At 37.0% G+C, this 18,113-nt stretch overlaps 3 protein-coding genes across 4 annotated transcripts; 2 read left to right on the top strand and 1 right to left on the bottom strand.

The window, feature by feature from the left end:
- The first annotated feature begins 1,057 nt into the window (after positions 1 to 1,057).
- On the top strand, positions 1,058 to 6,923 carry ctdspl3 (CTD (carboxy-terminal domain, RNA polymerase II, polypeptide A) small phosphatase like 3). The gene is made up of 11 exons (XM_027005507.3): positions 1,058 to 1,533; positions 2,321 to 2,438; positions 2,643 to 2,759; positions 4,775 to 4,883; positions 5,072 to 5,189; positions 5,263 to 5,349; positions 5,509 to 5,571; positions 5,870 to 5,949; positions 6,035 to 6,161; positions 6,290 to 6,385; positions 6,731 to 6,923. Exons 1-11 carry the CDS (start codon positions 1,417 to 1,419, stop codon positions 6,794 to 6,796), a joined length of 1,098 nt encoding a protein of 365 aa, XP_026861308.2. The 5' UTR covers positions 1,058 to 1,416; the 3' UTR covers positions 6,797 to 6,923.
- Positions 6,924 to 8,075: 1,152 nt separating this feature from the next.
- ndufs7 (NADH:ubiquinone oxidoreductase core subunit S7) lies at positions 8,076 to 12,161 on the top strand. 2 transcript variants are annotated; one of them, XM_081708471.1, is made up of 8 exons: positions 8,076 to 8,172; positions 8,843 to 8,879; positions 9,173 to 9,256; positions 9,654 to 9,771; positions 9,884 to 10,063; positions 11,213 to 11,259; positions 11,604 to 11,692; positions 11,901 to 12,161. In XM_081708471.1, exons 1-8 carry the CDS (start codon positions 8,157 to 8,159, stop codon positions 11,996 to 11,998), a joined length of 669 nt encoding a protein of 222 aa, XP_081564597.1. In that variant the 5' UTR covers positions 8,076 to 8,156; the 3' UTR covers positions 11,999 to 12,161. The 2 variants fall into 2 exon arrangements, with proteins under 2 accessions (XP_081564597.1, XP_026861334.2); XM_027005533.3 differs by having other exon boundaries at positions 8,078 to 8,172; positions 9,173 to 9,241.
- A 749-nt stretch (positions 12,162 to 12,910) lies between these two features.
- Positions 12,911 to 15,054, bottom strand: gamt (guanidinoacetate N-methyltransferase). Its single transcript, XM_027005534.3, has 6 exons — positions 14,819 to 15,054; positions 13,876 to 14,021; positions 13,723 to 13,786; positions 13,565 to 13,632; positions 13,339 to 13,449; positions 12,911 to 13,228 (listed from the first exon to the last, which is right to left on the bottom strand). The coding sequence occupies exons 1-6, from the start codon at positions 14,991 to 14,993 to the stop codon at positions 13,088 to 13,090; spliced, it is 705 nt and encodes a 234-aa protein (XP_026861335.1). The 5' UTR covers positions 14,994 to 15,054; the 3' UTR covers positions 12,911 to 13,087.
- Between the last annotated feature and the right edge of the window lie 3,059 nt (positions 15,055 to 18,113).

Genomic DNA, 18,113 nt, shown 5'->3' on the forward strand with positions numbered 1-18,113 from the left:
AAATTACTCGTATTTTAACTGATCTAGCCTAAAACTTTGAGTTCTGTTCAGGATGTGATACCGTAGCCTAATATCATACTCACAAAGATGTGTGGGTTTTTTTTTTTTTTTTTTTTTTTTTTTAATTATTATTTCATTTTCAAGCAAACAATATTTCATATTTAAAACTGACTTTTTACATAATTATTTCTACTTATTATATATCTGCTATGTGTTTATAGATAATCTAGATAATTCAGATTTTGTTCAGAGGGTTTTTTCTTGTTGTGCTAGCATTGTTCTGCTTGGTAATGTAAAGTTTATACATTTGTTGCTTTCAGTTTCAACAGGTTCCTGTAGATTTTTTTTTGTTTGTTTGGTTGGTTTTTTTTGTTAGTTTTTTTAAGAAGTTTACATTTTTTTTTATTACTTGTTCAATTATCACTTGCTACCCATCATCATTTTAACTGTAAAAAAGAAAAACTATCATAAAAGGTCTGGTTGATCAACTGTTATACAAATAAAAAATGGAAGTTACAAAAGAATTAGGCTAATTGTCATTTGTCATGGTATCGTATTAGCCTATTCCCAGCATTTAAAAAAAAAAATTAAAAGTCTGCAAGACTAAGGATAACAGGTTTTTGTTAAACAAACCCACAGAGAAGCTCAGGCATCGTTGCAAATACAGTATGAGCTGATCATTAGGGCCTCTCAGGCCCTTTTACCGAATACAGTGCAACTGACCGTGTGCGAATCTCAGACCCCTTGACAAATACAGCATAAGCTGACCAGTGATGTCCCTTAGCCCTTCAACATATACACCACCTTGGGCCCCACAGAGAGTACAGTTGAAAACTTGTCATACAGTAATGCTAGACGTCATGGCTTGCTCATATTAACTAATATATTTATTTCTCTTATTTTGAATTATCAAAACATGTTTCCTATATTTTTTAGCCAAATATCGGGTGTTTAACCGGAGCGAGCTTGTCTCCGTGTCATACGGCTTTGTGGGCCAGATAAGGTAAACCACTAGAGGGCAGCAGTGGCTTCTAAGGACTTAGCTCTTTGAACCATTATATGCCATGCTGATAGTTGAACTCGGTTGTTTTTCCTCTGGTTTCCCTCTGATTACTTGGTTAGGTTTCATATACAGTTGTATTTTACTTTAACTGAGATTAGAGAGAATTTCCAACGGGATTCGTGTTTCTCGTTGTTCTCGATCATTTGGGAGCAACGCCCATTAAATTAAACCGTTACGGTGGTACTCTGACCGCCGATACCCTAGCGGCAGATTTAAGTAACAGTTTGAAACCATGGTGCTTGCGCCTGGGCATTCATGGTATAACACTGGAACCGTAGCTAGAGTTTTTAAGTTCTTTCTTTCAGCCAACATCTTTTATTATTCGTTAGCTAAAGTTAATAAACTACGTGAACATGAGACTTCGATCAAGAATTACTTCTCTTGACTCCCCGTCAACTCAACCAAATACTTCGTGTCGTCGGCAGCTGGATTTGAATCGAGTGTCGCGTACAGAAAGTAGTTGTTCTGAGGTAAATTGATGGTTTAATAGCTAGCTAACGATTGCAAAAATACTAACGCTCGCAAATCCTCCCGTGACTCTGGAATACTTGGTTCATTCTAATTTTTGGTTTTCTTTCTAATCCATACCTAACTGGTTGCTAGCTGTCTAGCAGATCATTAGATATTAAAGATAACTGATGGCTGGCTAGCTATCTTAACTATCTATCCACATTAATTGTAATATAACGTTAGTAAGTAGGTGATATTATTATTATTATTATTATTATTATTATTAATAATAATAATAACCTAGTTTACTAAGATTACTATTATTATCTTGCTTTTGTAGCGTTAGCGGTTTTAGCCAGCTAGGTTAGCTTGGTTACCATGCCTGTTTTGCTAGCTGTTACTTGGATCACAAATTAAAGTTGTAGCTAGCTAAATCGGACATTGCTAACCTAGTTAGCTAGGTTACATTATCTAGCGTTATATAGGGTTATCTCTTCACTGAAACAGACTAATCTATCTTTGTGTTTTGTTACTGTTAAGATGCTAGCTAGGTTAGCTATCTAGATTTGCTCCTTCCTACCTGTATTTGATTTGATTTTGTAGCATCTCACCTTGGCCATGACACGTCTGTAAAAGATATGTTTCATCTCAGCGAGAATTTTCCTGGTTAAATAAAGCTGGTAATAATTTAATTTCCCTTAAAAACCTAGGTAAAGAAGGGAATATCATTAATCTGCTTGGTTCAGTCATGGTGAATAGACTTTTAACTCATCTTATTAATTCTGTGTGTCTTTCTGATGAATTTAGGAATCACAAGAGGTTTTACAAGACTGCTCCAATTTGTACTGTGATGCTTTCCCAACTCCAGCTAAACGTACACGGAAACGTGGAAGGAAGAGGGCTCTATCAGTCAAAGAATGCAAAGGTAAAAAAAACCCAAAAACGATGGTTTGAAATATTAAATGGTAAAAGGTTATCATCTGAAAGGTTTTTATTTTTCACACTGACTGTGTAATGGCCATGATTTGTCTCAGGGTTGCTATTTCAGCCTTAACCTTTGGTTGGTTTGTTGAATTTATGGCTATGAAGCTTTCAGAGGTTTTTTTGTTGACTTGTGCTTTTGATTCAGCCGAGTTTGATTTCAAGACACCGGTCCGCCAGCTCCGGGAGAGGCATTCGTCAGTGAACCCTGCAGCACGGAGCCTGTACTCTCCTGTAGTACGCTTTCTCACACCCACCAACGACCGTGAGTAGTCAAAGATGTGGCCTAGCAACCTGGCATTGCATCTTTAACTTACTATGTGTGGTCACTATTGTAGTATAAAGGAGTAATTAAAAGTAGTTAAAAGAATTATTGATTAAATCAACACCTGTGTTGTGTTCAAAGGGTTGAAACTGGGTAAAAATGAAGGGCACCAAAACATGAGTGTGGTGGTGATGGTGTAATTGAAGGCAAATTGTAGTTCATTTAAATAAAATTACTGTTGAACTACAGTTTATCTGTAGTAGCAATACATATATAGTTTCAAATCACATGATCTAAGCAACTGCATTATGTGGTCTTGCTCTTATTGTTGCAAGGTAGAAGGGCATGCCTTCCTGTTGTTGCTGTTAGCTAATGTGTACCTTCTTGATGGCACTGATGATCCATCTGAAACAGTCCCAGTCAGTGGACTATTGCACTGTAAAATATTGGCCAAAATGTCGTATTGCAATTACATTGCTAATTGCTTGGTTATGCTGAGGGGAGATTAGCAGCAAAACAAAGACGCCACCAACCCAACATACCCCGATGGCTACTGTATTACAGATATGGTTCAGCCTTAGCCTATTCAATACACTTTTAACCAATATGTAGTTAAAACCACTATATGTAAACATTATGTAGTTAAAATCTATCTACTCAACCAATATGTAATTGCTTGTAATGATGGGCTTTATCCTTCAGTGAAACATATTTAGGAAGTTGGCCTTCAGCAAAACAGCAGGCCTCACAGTCCTATATGTGGCCAAAATTTGAAATGCTGATTTATTATTTATTTTTAAGTGTATTAGTTTTAATTTTTTAAACACAATCATATAATTTTCTGATATTTAAAAAATGACTATTGCCCAAGCCTATATTTCAAAATACACTGGTGAAACCTTGATATGATGTGGTTGAAGATGGGCTGGTGTTATTTTGGCCAAAATTGTTAACTTTTTGGGAAGGTTCCCAAATGTTGAACTTCATCAAAACCTTTACAAAACTTGCATGGAATGCATCATGATGTCATCATGAAGTGGGTAATGGGTGGTGATAGGAATGAAAGGTCTTTCTTGTAAAACTTTTAAATTTTATTTTAGTTTGAAGTTGATGAAGCAAAACTCCTTTGTACCAACCCATGGGCTCACTGGGACACAGACAGAAAAGACCAAAAAAAAAAACAAAACCTTTCTTGCACTCATTCCGGTGTGCATTTCATTTGACTTGCTAACAAAAAAAAAAAGTGTTCGGCCATTAAGCAAAACATACAGTAGTACTCATTATTCTTATTACCAAGCTTTATAAACTTCAAAACAGTTCTGCTTCTCTGTGTAATCTCGGTGCAGTCTCCCTCCTATGAGATGGACTGTTCTAATCCCAGAGTTGTGTGCTCCTGGATGTGCACTTTCCCCAGAGACCCCTCTGGGGAGCAGATAAGGATAAGATTAATAATTGTTCATCTGTAGGTCATCTGAGGAAGTTGCATAACTTCAGTGGGATCTTAATTTAAATGGTTACAGGAGTGAACCATCTATACACTGTATCATGAGCTGTTTTAGTTCAGAAAAAGCTGTTAAACTTGCCACTAAAGCTTTGTAAGTGTTATCTTAAATAAACACGAGTTAAATTAAATCAGAACATAACAATTTACAGTGAATAATTAAATAAAATCACAGGATATACAAGGATATTTCTAGATAATAAAATAATCACTTTGCATAATAGTAATAGTAAACTTAGCCTGTTTTCAAGGACATAACCCAGTGATGATGATGTAGCCACCCATCATCACATAATGTCTGAGTGGTCTGTGTTTTCACAGTCCACAATAAGCAATGATTTGCCAGAGGGTTCACTTGCATATTACTGCACTATTAGTACTACTGATCCAATATTGAATAAATTAACAAATGAAGTATTGTACAACCTTAATGGGCTATGTCCTGTGCTGAAAATATCTGCTGTTGGAATATTTAGCAGCACTGAAGAATAACTGAAGTAATTCTTTTCCACAGGCAAGTACTCCATCACTGGTGCAGTTTTCAGTCCTGAGCAGTGTGTGTTCGGCTACAGCACCACCAGCCCTCTCTCCAAAGACAAAGAGAATGACAAGGCATTCAGCCCGTGAGTCTGTCATACGTTTTCCTCAGCAGCCTGTACAGAGTAGGGTCATGATGGTCCTATGTTCTCTACTGCTTCCCCAGCTTTTACCACCTCTGACTACTATTCTCAGACAATATATAGTATTACCTTCCATGTTTTTAAGCCTGGACTAATTTAAACACCCCACCCCCATTTGAATGTCCCTGCAGGTGCACATTCATTAAAAACATTCCTAATCAATCCCAACACTCAAGACCAGCCACTGCACTTCAGGACATACCACCAAAGACGAGAAGCACCCCTGCAGCTACTATGGTGCTGGACTTGGTAAGTGTGAGTGCATGTGTGTCATCTTTAGTATTTATAAATTATATCTGGATAATGCTTGCTTTTTTCTTAGGATGAAACACTCGTGTTCAGCTCACTCAGTATGATTGATGATGCAGAGTACACATTCAACACATGCTTTCAGGATCAAGAATACAAGGTCAGGAAGCCATGGCCTTATTTTCCTTTCCTCTAACAATTTGCAATCCATACCATTATCCCTGTGTATGTATGAGTGGTTGGACAGGAATGCTCATTTAAACAAGTGAATCAGTTTTTCAGCACATGACTTGCTTATTTTCTGCCTTTTAAATCACAGGTGTATGTTGTTCTCAGGCCATATGTGAAGGAGTTTCTGCAATCCATGGCAAAACATTTTGAGGTAAAATGAGTTGACTAAAAAGCATGGCCAGACAAGTGAATCTGAGTGCAGTGTGGGATTGTTTTTGCATTTTTTATTCCAGTTTGCACATTACATGCTTGCTGCTCATCACACTATTGGTCACAGTGGAATAAGAACCAGTCTGCTTAACTGCCTCTCTGTGCCCGTTAAGTTTATAATAGTTTCTTAAAACTTTTTCTCACCCTCACATGTCTGCACATATTATGTAGAAAATTTTGTTTGTGGGGCTAATTTTGTTTGTGGGGTATTTTTGTTTGTTTACTGTCATGTTTGGTAGATGTTTGTTTACACATCTGCTAAAAAGGAATATGCAGAAATGATTGTGGGCATATTGGACCCAAAGAAAAAACTATTTAGGTAAGATTCTTTAATGTTTCTCTGTATGAATTACTGTGACCTATAATATCACTGTACATTTACTTGCCTAATTGATTTTTTTAAGATACCGTTTGTATCAGGATGATTGTGCGTGTGTGCATGGACACTACATTAAAGACTTGGCTGTTCTGGAAAGAGACCTTTCAAAGACAGTGATTCTGGACAACGCACCCCATACTTTCCCATACCATGTATGCCATTGTTTTTATGTTGTTAAACAATACCCATTTCAAATTGATAAATAACAAACCATTTTATTAAAGTGTTGGGGGTAGCTTAGGAGAATATTCTTGTGGTAATGACATTTACTTTGTTCCAGTTGACGAACATGATTCCAATAAAGAGCTGGTGTGGGGACCAAGAAGACAAGGAGCTCCAGAGACTCATCCCTTACCTGGAGAAGCTAGTTCAAGCAGTAAGTTTTCTCTCTGCCTCTGTTCTTTTGGGGCTGAACAGCATGCTGTGCACTCAAGAGCAATTTAATGCTGTAAGTAAATAAAGTGAGCACTCAACACCAAGGTAGTCTTTTTTTTTATCCTTTTAAACTGGTGAACATTCACATTCTTCTCCACTAACATTTTTAATATCTTACATTATTAAAAATGGTCGAGAATGCCAAGTAATGATACATTTTTGTTATGAATTAGATGGTTATACCATTTAATATGGTGGCAGTTTTTTAAATCACAATTTTTTTAAAGCACTATTAAAGCACAGTGTTTGTTTGTTTTGTAATCTCCAAGTTGTTTTGTTTGTTTAGGATGACTTCAGGACTGTGCTCAAGAGACGAACAGATCCTTTTCACAGGCTCCTCTCAGAAGACTAAAGTCGTGTGTGTGTGTGTGTGTGTGTGTGTGTGTGTGTGTGTGTGTGTGTGTGTGTGTGTGTGTGTGTGTGTGTGTGTGTGTGTGTGTGTGTGTGTGTGTGTGTGTGTGTGTGTGTGTGTGTGTGTATTTAACATGTAAATACAACTGTAGGTCTTGAGGTGCAAAGCACCTGTGTTAATCCATTCCTCATTTTACCTCACTTGAAGAGGATGTAGTCAGTTTTACTTTGTGTCTAAAGAGCTGTCATTCAGGCATTAGGCATGATTTAACCTTAGTATATAATTCTGGGCAGTTTGGAGAAGCAGCCACTTTACCAGATGACATGGAACTGATGTAATGTGCCTTCTAAGCAGCCATGAAGCAAGTCAATATAATTATTCCTTTAATCTAACATGCATAAGTCACTTGTTATAACAAAATGGCTAACTTTGTAGTTTCTCTGCAATGTCCTGAAACATACAAATACCTAAAGGCATCATACTGCCACATTTTGAAAGCTGAAAATTGAATGCCATTTGCCATAAAATCAGCTCATATGTTGATGATTACTCTGAAGTGAGCAACCACCAATTTGCCTTCTATCGGGGGAGGCAAGTGGAGTATATTGTATATATTGGGTAAATAATGGGAAAAAATCTTTTTGTGTTATATGAATGAATAATTTAGCTACTTATTTTTGCTGCTTTTTAACAAGACACTTTAATGTATAATTCATTACCACACTGTGTTTTAAGTACATAATTTTAAAATGCCTTTCCAAACCTAAAAATAATAAACTTTTTTGTGCTTGTGATTGGATCATATTTTCTCACTGTTCAGAAAGTGCCCAACTGGCTGGCTGCCTGTCTTAGTCTGGGAGAAATCAATCAGAACTAAGTCTTAATCAGTAGTCCTTATCCAGTAGATTTTGGATCCCTTATCGGAACAAAACGTGTGCGCGCACACTGAATAAGATTACAGGTGAGTAACTGCAGTGTACTGTAGTAAGAAATGTAGAAATATTCAAAATTGTAGTTAGACCATGACTGGAAATAATTTTATTATTTGGTAATGGTAATTTCGGCTGTTCAAAAAATATTCTTAACTTAGAGTAAAACCTTACTAGCAGTTGGCATTGGAAATTGCGCGAATGTAGGTAAACTCGCTATGAAGACCTTCAGAATAATTGCGCAAAAGGTCAAGAGTGAGCACAACGATTGCCACATTGTGGACTTGGCTTGTTTGCGGGCTTTACCAACGCATGTTGTTTGTTTCAACAATGTACAATGTGCAGCCTTGTACAGTAGATGGTGCTCTATTCCAGTCAAACAACTACGAAAAATAAGCAACAGCAAGCAACGGAAGTAGTAGTATGCAAAAATGGCGGCGTTGGTTGGTGAGTTTTGTCAGAATAGAATTCAATATGTTTATTGTATCAGAAATGCAGTTACATTAATTTTTCCTGATTTGTGTCTAATAGAAATAACCATTATTTTGCATAAATGTATGTAGTCCGGGTGTCGGTTAGTTTCAGCGTGTCGTGTTATTAAGGATTTTGTTCACTGACCTTGTTAGACAGTCAAAGGCTAGCAAGGCTAACTACATTGGGAAGAACGTTAAGGTAGCTGCAGCGTAACCTAAATATCAGATAGATAGTTAGCTTGCCACCCAAAACCAATAATAATGTTTGATTCGTACTTGACATAGGACGACTCCTGCTCTTTTTTATTTATATGTTAGGTCTAATGTAGCTATTGACTTGATAGCTAGCTAGCTGTATTTCTGATAACTGTGGCTTTCTATCCACCTAGTTTGGATAGCTAACGTTAGCTAGTTGACTACTAAACACTACTAAAAACTAGGTAACCAATGGTTTATACATACTAAATTCCAGTAATTTAGTTACTCCTGAATGAAATACAAAAAGCATTGCTAACAAGTTTGATTGTTTTTATAGTCAACCGAAGTAGCTAGCATGGTTTCATAGCATGGATCGATGTATAGCTGATACGCATTTGCTGACATCCAGCTGGTTGTTGATAACTGCCATATTCCCTCTGTTTCAGGTCCTCGCCTTGCCACTCTTGGCTCTCTTACACTAAGGTAAGATTTCTCTTAAATGGAAAAAGAGCAAGAAAGTAATCCTCCATCAGCTTTATATCCGCATTCACAGACTATGATTTGCTTTAACTTGTCTTGAATGTCATGTACATAAAAGCTGTGAGCAGTAATTTAGCATCACAAACATCAGGGAGAATCTATAGAAGAAAAAATGTAACAAGTACACTGCAGATAATATTCAGTGTCAGATGGTAGCCATAGGCTACTCAATGGGATAACACTGTTGGACTTAAAATTATGATGTCAGATTAATCAAATATTAGTTTACATTGCAGACCCATTTCATCATTTGTTGCTCAGAAAAAGACTGTGCTTAACAACACAAAGGATGAAGAAACTAAAAGGTATGGGGAAAGCAGGTGGGAGATATGTCAATGCAATGTCATGATACTTGACAACATTTTCACTGTGTGCACGTCAAAGTTTTACAAGCTGGAAAAAGTGGATAAGATATGATCTTATAGTTGTAGACAGTTCAAGGTACTGCTTCACAGCATGGTTTAAAATGTAATGAATTAACCATATAATGATTTTGATATTGTAGTTGTGGTTTGTCATGCAACTCGGTACAGCAAATGAAGTGTATATTCTGTAAAATCAAAACAAAGAACTATTTCTAATACAATGATTATAGTAATATTTCTAACATTTATAAATATAGTTTAGTCCCACTTGTTCAATAACAACACCACATACGAACCCTGTAGATGCCTGTTTCAGGAGCCTTGTGAGCTGTAACAGTGACTGTGTTTCCAGCCTGGTTTCAGTTAGAGAGAAGAGCACTGTTCCGGCAGTCAAACCACCCTCAGCTGTCAGCAGCAAAGGGGAATATGTCATCACCAAGCTTGATGACCTAGTCAACTGGGCACGCAGAGTACGTACTGGCTTTCATTTTCTAGTCCCAGTGCTGGCTTTCTGACTATGACCGGATGTTTGACTTAACTTCGCTGCTTCTGTGGTGCTTATATGTCTTTGTTGCTGCGTAGAGCTCTCTTTGGCCCATGACCTTTGGCCTGGCGTGTTGTGCTGTGGAGATGATGCATATGGCTGCACCCCGCTATGACATGGACCGTTTTGGAGTTGTGTTCAGAGCCAGTCCTAGACAGGCTGATGTCATGATCGTCGCTGGGACACTCACAAACAAGATGGCTCCAGCTTTGAGGAAGGTATAGCATAGTGTCGTTAGAGACGATTCTACAAAGAACCAAGACTTAAAATGGCATGGTGTGACAGAGCTGCACAGGGATGATATTCTTTCGCCACCCCAACTCATCCCTGAGATCCCTAACTCCGTCTCCAGCCCATAAACCCACATTACCTAGTACCATTTTCTTCCCATTCTCGTTCACTTTATCCCCGTCACCCAACTCCATTCACATGAGCCACGGCAATGTTCACTACTGTCCATACATGTCATTTTATTCATATAAATGATTTTGGTTGGATGCATAACCATTAAAACTATAACAGTATGTTCATTCTTATGATAGAGTGGGATACAAATATAATTCACAGTTTTGCACAATTTCTCAATTTGCCAGATTTGGTCTTGAACAAATTTCAAACTGTCAACAAATGAGATGAATACGTAGTTATTAATATTGAACTAGTTCAAAGCAGCACCTGTGCATCAAAAGTATGTATGTGATATGTGTGCAACTAACACTGACAACATATTCAGCTGATGATGGAATACTATCCTGCCCTAGACAGCCTAACCTTTGGCAAAATAAAATCTATAGGTCAGTGGCAGACATTGACCGTCCACTTTGATTACTGTAAAGTGTTTTCTAACATCGCTTTTGGCATTATTCAATTTTATTCAAAAATGGGATCAACCGCTTTTCTGCTGAAAAATGAAAATGCCTGCTTAAAAGTCTGCCCTCTAATAATTGATGATGCAAGATTTGCTAAAATGCCTTTCAGTTCATCACAGCCTCCTTTTTACACTTCATTTGTCCTACAAATAAAAAAACTTGGAGCCAGACAAACTTTCTCAGTACAGAAACTGAGAATGTTTTGCTGAGAAGTATGGGGAATTTTGTACTTGTGGTGTTGACACATTTTATTACCATTCCCTCGGGAATACTGTAGTCTATCCCTCTTCCTGTTGTCACCACAGGAGTATTTTTTTTTTATTTTGTCCCCATACCTGTGGAAATAAATAATGCTGCCGCTATTCCCATTATTGTACATACTTTTAAAAAAAATGCATACCTTTTTTTAAAAAAAAAAAAGAAAGAAAGAAAGAAATGTATTGTATTGGGATGCTTTAGAGCCAATCATGTTCATGCAATATCTTACTGTTGCCCTAGGTATATGATCAGATGCCTGAACCCAAATATGTCATTTCTATGGGAAGGTAAGTGAAAATACTTTAGTACCTCTTTAGGAATTCTAATACTTGTCATTTTTGAACTTGCTTGCTGGATCACAGTTCTTCTGTCAAATAAAGGAGGAGAAGCTGATTGACTGACTATGAAATCCAATTTGGATTTGCTGTCAAATAGAATCAAGTACTCCTCCTTATTGCTGAGTTAGGATTTGTAGCCTAACAAGTTTAAGGATAAACACGGAATATTGGCAGTTTTGGAAATGACATTGCATGCCAGCCTTTGACTTATAAATCACCCTATCTGTCTCTGCTGGAATTATTTTCATTTGCTGTTTTTCAGAACAAATTTTTAAAGTCTCCTTTTCTTGTAGCTGTGCTAATGGTGGAGGTTATTACCACTATTCATACTCAGTGGTCAGAGGCTGCGACAGAATTGTTCCTGTGGACATATATGTTCCAGGTATGTACTCTAAAAAACGTGTGGCGGATGCTAATATACTCTTTCGTCAACGGCTAGATAAGCCAAACTCAACCTGCCACAATTTTACTGACACTGCCACTTCTTTAAAAAAGGTTTCAGTGCTTATTTTCAGAGAAGTAATCTTGGCTTAAACAATGGCTAAAGCTGACTTTTCTCACTCTTTCTTTCCTTACCATTTTTCTACAAGGCTGCCCACCAACCGCCGAGGCCCTGCTATACGGAACTCTACAGTTACAGAGAAAGATTAAGCAGGAAAAGAAACTAAGACTCTGGTATCGCAAGTGAGGTGTGTCTAGCTGTTAGTATTGTGATGTGTGTCTTCCTGTTGTAAATGGTTGTATTTAACGGTGGTCATTTGTTGCACTTGGAAGGCTGTCAGATGGAGTTGCCCTTGGCTGACCACTCTGTCTTCCTCTGTTTAATTTACAATAAAGGACCATCCATTGTATCAGTGCTTTGCTGGAATGAAGTTTTTCTTAAACAGGTTTAACCCTTTAAAAAAAAATATATATATATATGTGTAAGGTATGTAGTATACCAGTAGACAATGTAGAAAAATGGATTTGACTAATGCCACCATACCTTAATGGGATATATCTTCTTTATGTATGCCTGGTGATTTTGCAGTTAAATTACCTTCATAGATTAAAGAAGGTTCTTGCCAATGTTTTGCCTTAGTTTGTAAGTCTTAAGTTGCCAAGTTTAGGATTTTTAGTATTACAATTTGACACAAAATCATTTAAAATACATATTCAAGAGTCAGTTGCAAATGTTAAATGAACTTCTTAATAATCTTAATTTTCTTGCTGCAGCTTCCAGACACTGTAGACCCTTTTTTAGATTCATAAAAAGGCGGTGACTGTTTCCACATATAGGTGTAAATGCCATGAGGTTACAGAGCAGATGGTATAAAATAACAGCTGTTGGTGTTCATACACAAACCTTTGTAGCTCATAGCAACAAGGGACATGAAAGAAATCTACCTGCTTCCATACATTGCACCTTTGACATTTGTAGAGCTATAGTCAGCCATGATGAATTATGGAGATATTGCATGAACATAACCCCCCAATAGAAATTATATACCTGTAATGTAAGCCATTGGTTACTGACACATTCATGACTACAGCATGTTTCTCTTTACCATTAAAAGCATAGTGGCTAGAAAAAAAAACATTCAGATGCATTAAAGAAGAATGTACTTCCACAATCTGTATTCTTTATTTAAATGTCATGAGCGCCACAAAAACAATTGTATAAGGGGTTAGGTTTTTGCTATAAAATACACCTTATAGTGCAATTAAAGCTTGAAATAGTTCAGATAACATTCCTAAAGCCAATTTAAGGCATATGAGGGCAGCAGGGATCTGTAGTTTATTCTTTAAGGACAGTTGGTGTGATCATTTTATTGAAGGCATAGTATTTGCATTCATTTGGTGGGCTAATGTCCATCAGCCTGGTGCTAATATTCTCCTTTTTGAAGCCAGCTTCCAGGAGCTGAGGCACCTGTGTTTCCTGAAAAACAAGCACGTGCTCTAGTGGACCATCACGGTTAACTCTCTTCCTCATGTCAGGGATGTGTATGAAAGTTAACAGTTGAATGCATTTATGGTAAAGTCCCTCACCTGGAACATTTTGTCGATGTTGTCATATTTACTTTTCAGTAGCTCACCCCAGGAGGTGAGGTTGCAGTAGGTAAGTACGCCACCAGGCTTGAGCAGCCTCTTGGCATGGGCCTAGGACACGTTACAACGCAATTATAAGAAGAAAATGTTGCATGATGTGGTATACCAAATACACTCCATCTATGGGGTATATCATGCAAGAAGAAAATCAGCATGAACATCATACCTTAATAAAGTTAAACTGGTGGGTATGCCAGGTTTCTTCTGACAAGGGATATGTATCATAAAGAATTCCTGTAACAAAGCAACAAATAATATATAGCATATTTTTAGGCTACTGTCGATGCTTGGGAAAATGCTCTGTAACAAAGATGTCGGACTAACCATCAAAGTGACCGTCGGAGAGTGTTTGCACCACATCTTCCCATAAGCCTTTAAGGGGAACAACCTGTAATGGTGAGAAGAACCTAGTTAAAGCTTTTGTTTCACACAATGTTTCAAAAATGAATTAGATATTGGCAACATAATCGTTCTCACTTTGTGTGGCTGAGACTTAGCCCATTCCTGCAGCCTCTGGAATACTCCATCATTGCATTCAATAATCCAGTGTTCCTCGATTGGGAAGGATTCGATTTTGGTGGCAGCTATGGCCATTCCAAAGCCAATCTCAAGGACCCGGCCACCTACAAAAGCACAAGTATGCAATTAGTACAAATTTCACTTAGGTTATCTGAAAACACTCCATTTTGACAAACATTACAGACCTTCATGTGCCAGAGTTGTACAGAATGGTATTTCAGAGATAAGTAAAAATACATAAGTGACCGTAAACAGGGGTCACATATACCAGCTATTGGGAATGAATAGCAGGGTCATTTCGCAATTTGGGGGGCAGTGGTTACGGAGTAAGAACGCAATGAATTAATATAAATAAATAAAAGATTGTAAAGGTTTTTACATTGGTTTGTGACGTGCTTTTTTATATGCGGTAATTGTGGTTTAAATGAGCGTGATTCATTTTGGTAAAACTTTTAATTGAGTACATGGTTAGGGTACTAACAATGACCCACTTTATAGAAATATTTGCACCTGTTGACACCTTTTACACACGTGCTTGCATGATCATGGAAGAGTAATGCTATGAACTCCGAATTTATTAAAAACATTTTTGACCAAAGAGCCACGTACGCTGTGTAAATCTCAGGATCGACACGACTCCACATGCAAACATATCCAGAAAATATACTAGTTTTAGATCAGCGAATCTGCTTTACTCGGAACTTTTCCAACGTTGCTCAGTGACATATGCCATCTTTAGCGCTCGCAACTCGCTTACGTTCCGTTTCTAGATTTTTTGTGTCTTGTATCGTATTTACAATCAACATAAATACTCCAGTGTTTAATCAGACCTGTCGGTGCTATTTAACTTGGTGATCTTAGTCTAAAGCATGAATTAGGCTAAAACCCTCTTCAGTTTTACCTTTAGATGCAGCAACCGTTGCAAGAGAGTGCATGTATGGAGTCTCCCAACGCTCCATAACGGGTTTCCCCAAAATTTCAAGATGTGTGTCGGCCTCATTGTAGTCTGCGCTCGCGTTATGCCACCCTTGTTTACAGTTCTCTCCCTGGGCGAAAATTGGTTGTGCTGTGGACATTTTGACTATTTAATACTACCAGCTAGATCTCAGGGGAAGCAGTGGCCGAAAAGAGACTGCAAGCAGTTATCGCGAGTGTTATATATGGATAGGACTGCTGATTAGGCAAGAAGTTGTAAAACTGTAAACAGTACGTGTACTTCTACTAGGCTTCGCGGTAAGGAGCATTAGCCTGGGGAGCAGAATGGGGTCACATAGTTAACTACTGGAGCAGCATGCGGATTTATGACGGTGGAACAACTCCTGTGTGGATTGTTCTTACCTGTGGATTTGTCTCGCTTCTTTAGCCTACGTTTAAATCAGTCTGCCATAATGACTTGCAGAGATCAAAATCGAATGGCTGATAATAAAGTTACGCAATAGATCAAGTGGTGCCTGCCAGCTGTTTGCTTACGTTTAGTTGGATACCTTCAGACTTTGTCAGTTTTAGGATCATATCCTACTCTTTCATCAATGCCCTTTCGCCCAGCTATAAATGTCGACACAGTGACACATTCCAATGGTTGAAAATTGATTTTAGTGATCTTGAGAAGTCATGCTATGCAGTGTCAGACAAATGCAATTAATCGACGGTTTGTTCCAAAACGGCTTACAATTATGACTGAATACATCTTGAGCAATTGAGGGTTAAGGGGCCCAACTGAAAAACAAAAGTGAAAAATTATTTAATAGTCATAAAGAGTCATCTGAAAACCAACAGAGAAGGGTAAAAGGATATTTAAAGCTAAAATCCTGTTTAGAAAGTTCAACATGCCTGACAGCTCTTTGTACCTTTATTTGAAATATAATTAACTTAATAATTCTTAAATCTTTATATAATTGACTTTATCTTTTTAATGAATCTTCATAGGTTAATCTAGGTGTAGTTGACATAATGAAATGTTTACTATTTGTCATGCACATATTGATCTGTAAATCCTATTAATGCAAATATACATTACCTTTGGATTTAATGCTTTCCTGTAATCTCAAAGGTCAGTTTTTTTCTGCAAGGGTTTTTTTTTTTGTTTTTTTGTTTTTTTGTTTTTTGTAAAGCAAGTGAGCACTGATAAAGAACCAAAGACAAATGTGTCTCAATTCCTAATTTTTTTATATATTTATATTTTTTTTGTGCTGGTGTCCAAAGGATTTTAAGATAACTGCAAGTAGGTCAGGTATGATTGCACACAACAAATGTCTAATGTGTCAGCTAACATCTTAATCAGGGACAAATTAACGTGGTGCACTTCAACCAAACATCCTCTTTGGAGGAGCAATGAAACTTCGATATTAGTAATATATAACTCCTTGATCCATGGGGGCCATCCCCTGGAGGGAGCACCAGGGGATGGAAAACAACAGTAATAACAAAGACTGTAGGAAAGATAAAAGTTAATAATAAGACAAATCAATAAAAACAAACAAACAAAATGAAAAAATACCCAAATGAGTGTATTAAACTATTTAAAATAATCACTGTCCTATAGATCTCTATGTCCATCTCCCCTGTTCTCTCTGTGTGTGTGTGTGTGTGTGTGTGTGTTTGTTAGCATGTACAAAAGAGAGCATTCATTGAGAGACCCTCAGATATGTCAAATGGAGTGTTGAGTGTTGTCTCTTGTATATACTTTTGATGGCTGAAGTAAAAGCGTATTGACTGCTGTCTAGGTTTTGTTGAATGTCATGGTTTCCATTGGTATGTAGTCCATAAGTAAGATTGTCCAATGATTGATAGTAATGTTTTTTTTTTTCTTGATTTCTGGTTCATCATAATGGTTTTCTTGGCAATAGTTAGTGTCACCTATATTGTTCTGCTGGTTTCATACTGTTAACATTCCTGGTGTGTCATCTAACAGAGACACAGTGAGTGGGAAAATGTACGTGTTGCTTCAACAGTGGAGTTAATTGAATTATAACATTTATAAAATGTTAATGTATAAAATGACAGAGATGTTTGATGAGTGTGCAATACCATATGGTATGTATTTATTTGGCTGGTGTGTTTACTGAGCAGTTGTGAGCAAATGTTAGTGTCTACCAATCTAATTTTATATTTTTTGGCCAGTGTAGTGTAGTCTGTGAATTACTTTATAAGCTAACACTTTAGATTGTATAAGGAAATGATTTGTGTTATTAGTCATATTAAATATGTTTTTAAGAATGTGCATCCATACGTCTGCAGTAGGAGTAACATAGATCATCTTCCCATTGCTGGGTTTGCTTCAGATATTAACCTATACATTTTAAAATTTTAACCTATACACTTATAGATCTTAACCTATTAGCCTATATCCAGAGGTGGGTAGTACATTTACTCCGTTAAGTTTACTTAAGTAACGTTTTGAACAGATTGTAACACTTTTAAGAGTTTCTTTTTAAATAGTGCACTTTATTCTCTTACTCGAGTGAATTTGCGAGGTCAAAAATGTACCTTTACTCTGTTATATTTGTCAACGTTACTTCCATTACATTTTAAAGTAATTGTTACATTTTGCAAGTTTCACCACAACCTGTCAAGTGTGAGAGGGTTAGTGAAATCCTTAAAGATCATCAATGAGGGCCATTGCTTTACATCAGTAAGTTAGACAGCTTGACAGTAGGCCTACATAATAGGCAACCACATTTTCCGGCGTGGCATTCAAGTGATATTTATGAAAAGTAGCTTGCAATATATCTTTTCCTTTAAGGATCACATATCTGTGTGTGAAATCGGACATTTAAATAAAACCTTTTTCAAAATGGTTTTAAGTCATTACATAGGACAATTAGACATTGTTCATAATTCCCAACATTATTATCATTACAATACACATCAACTTCCCACAATAAAACGTATCTAATACTTGATCTATTTTGGGTTTAGTTCAGAAGCCACCAAATCACAATAGTTTATCAAGAATAAAAAGCAGATTTTTTTTATGTCAAGAGAAAACACCTCACACTTTATTAAACTCTGAGGAAGATGATTTTTTGTCTATTTAATCATAGTGGGCTTTATGATTGTCCATTCTAGACATGCACAGCATACAGAGTGGAGCTACACCATCACTGGGACTTTTTAATACTTTATATAATGCCAGTTTCAGTCCAACGGTAGATTTGGTTAGCTGATTTGAGAGGAACAGTGTTACTTTAACCATT

This window comes from Electrophorus electricus, chromosome 26 (genome assembly GCF_041902795.1).
Source record: "Electrophorus electricus isolate QZ-2024a chromosome 26, ASM4190279v1, whole genome shotgun sequence".
NCBI classification, from domain to species: domain Eukaryota; kingdom Metazoa; phylum Chordata; class Actinopteri; order Gymnotiformes; family Gymnotidae; genus Electrophorus; species Electrophorus electricus.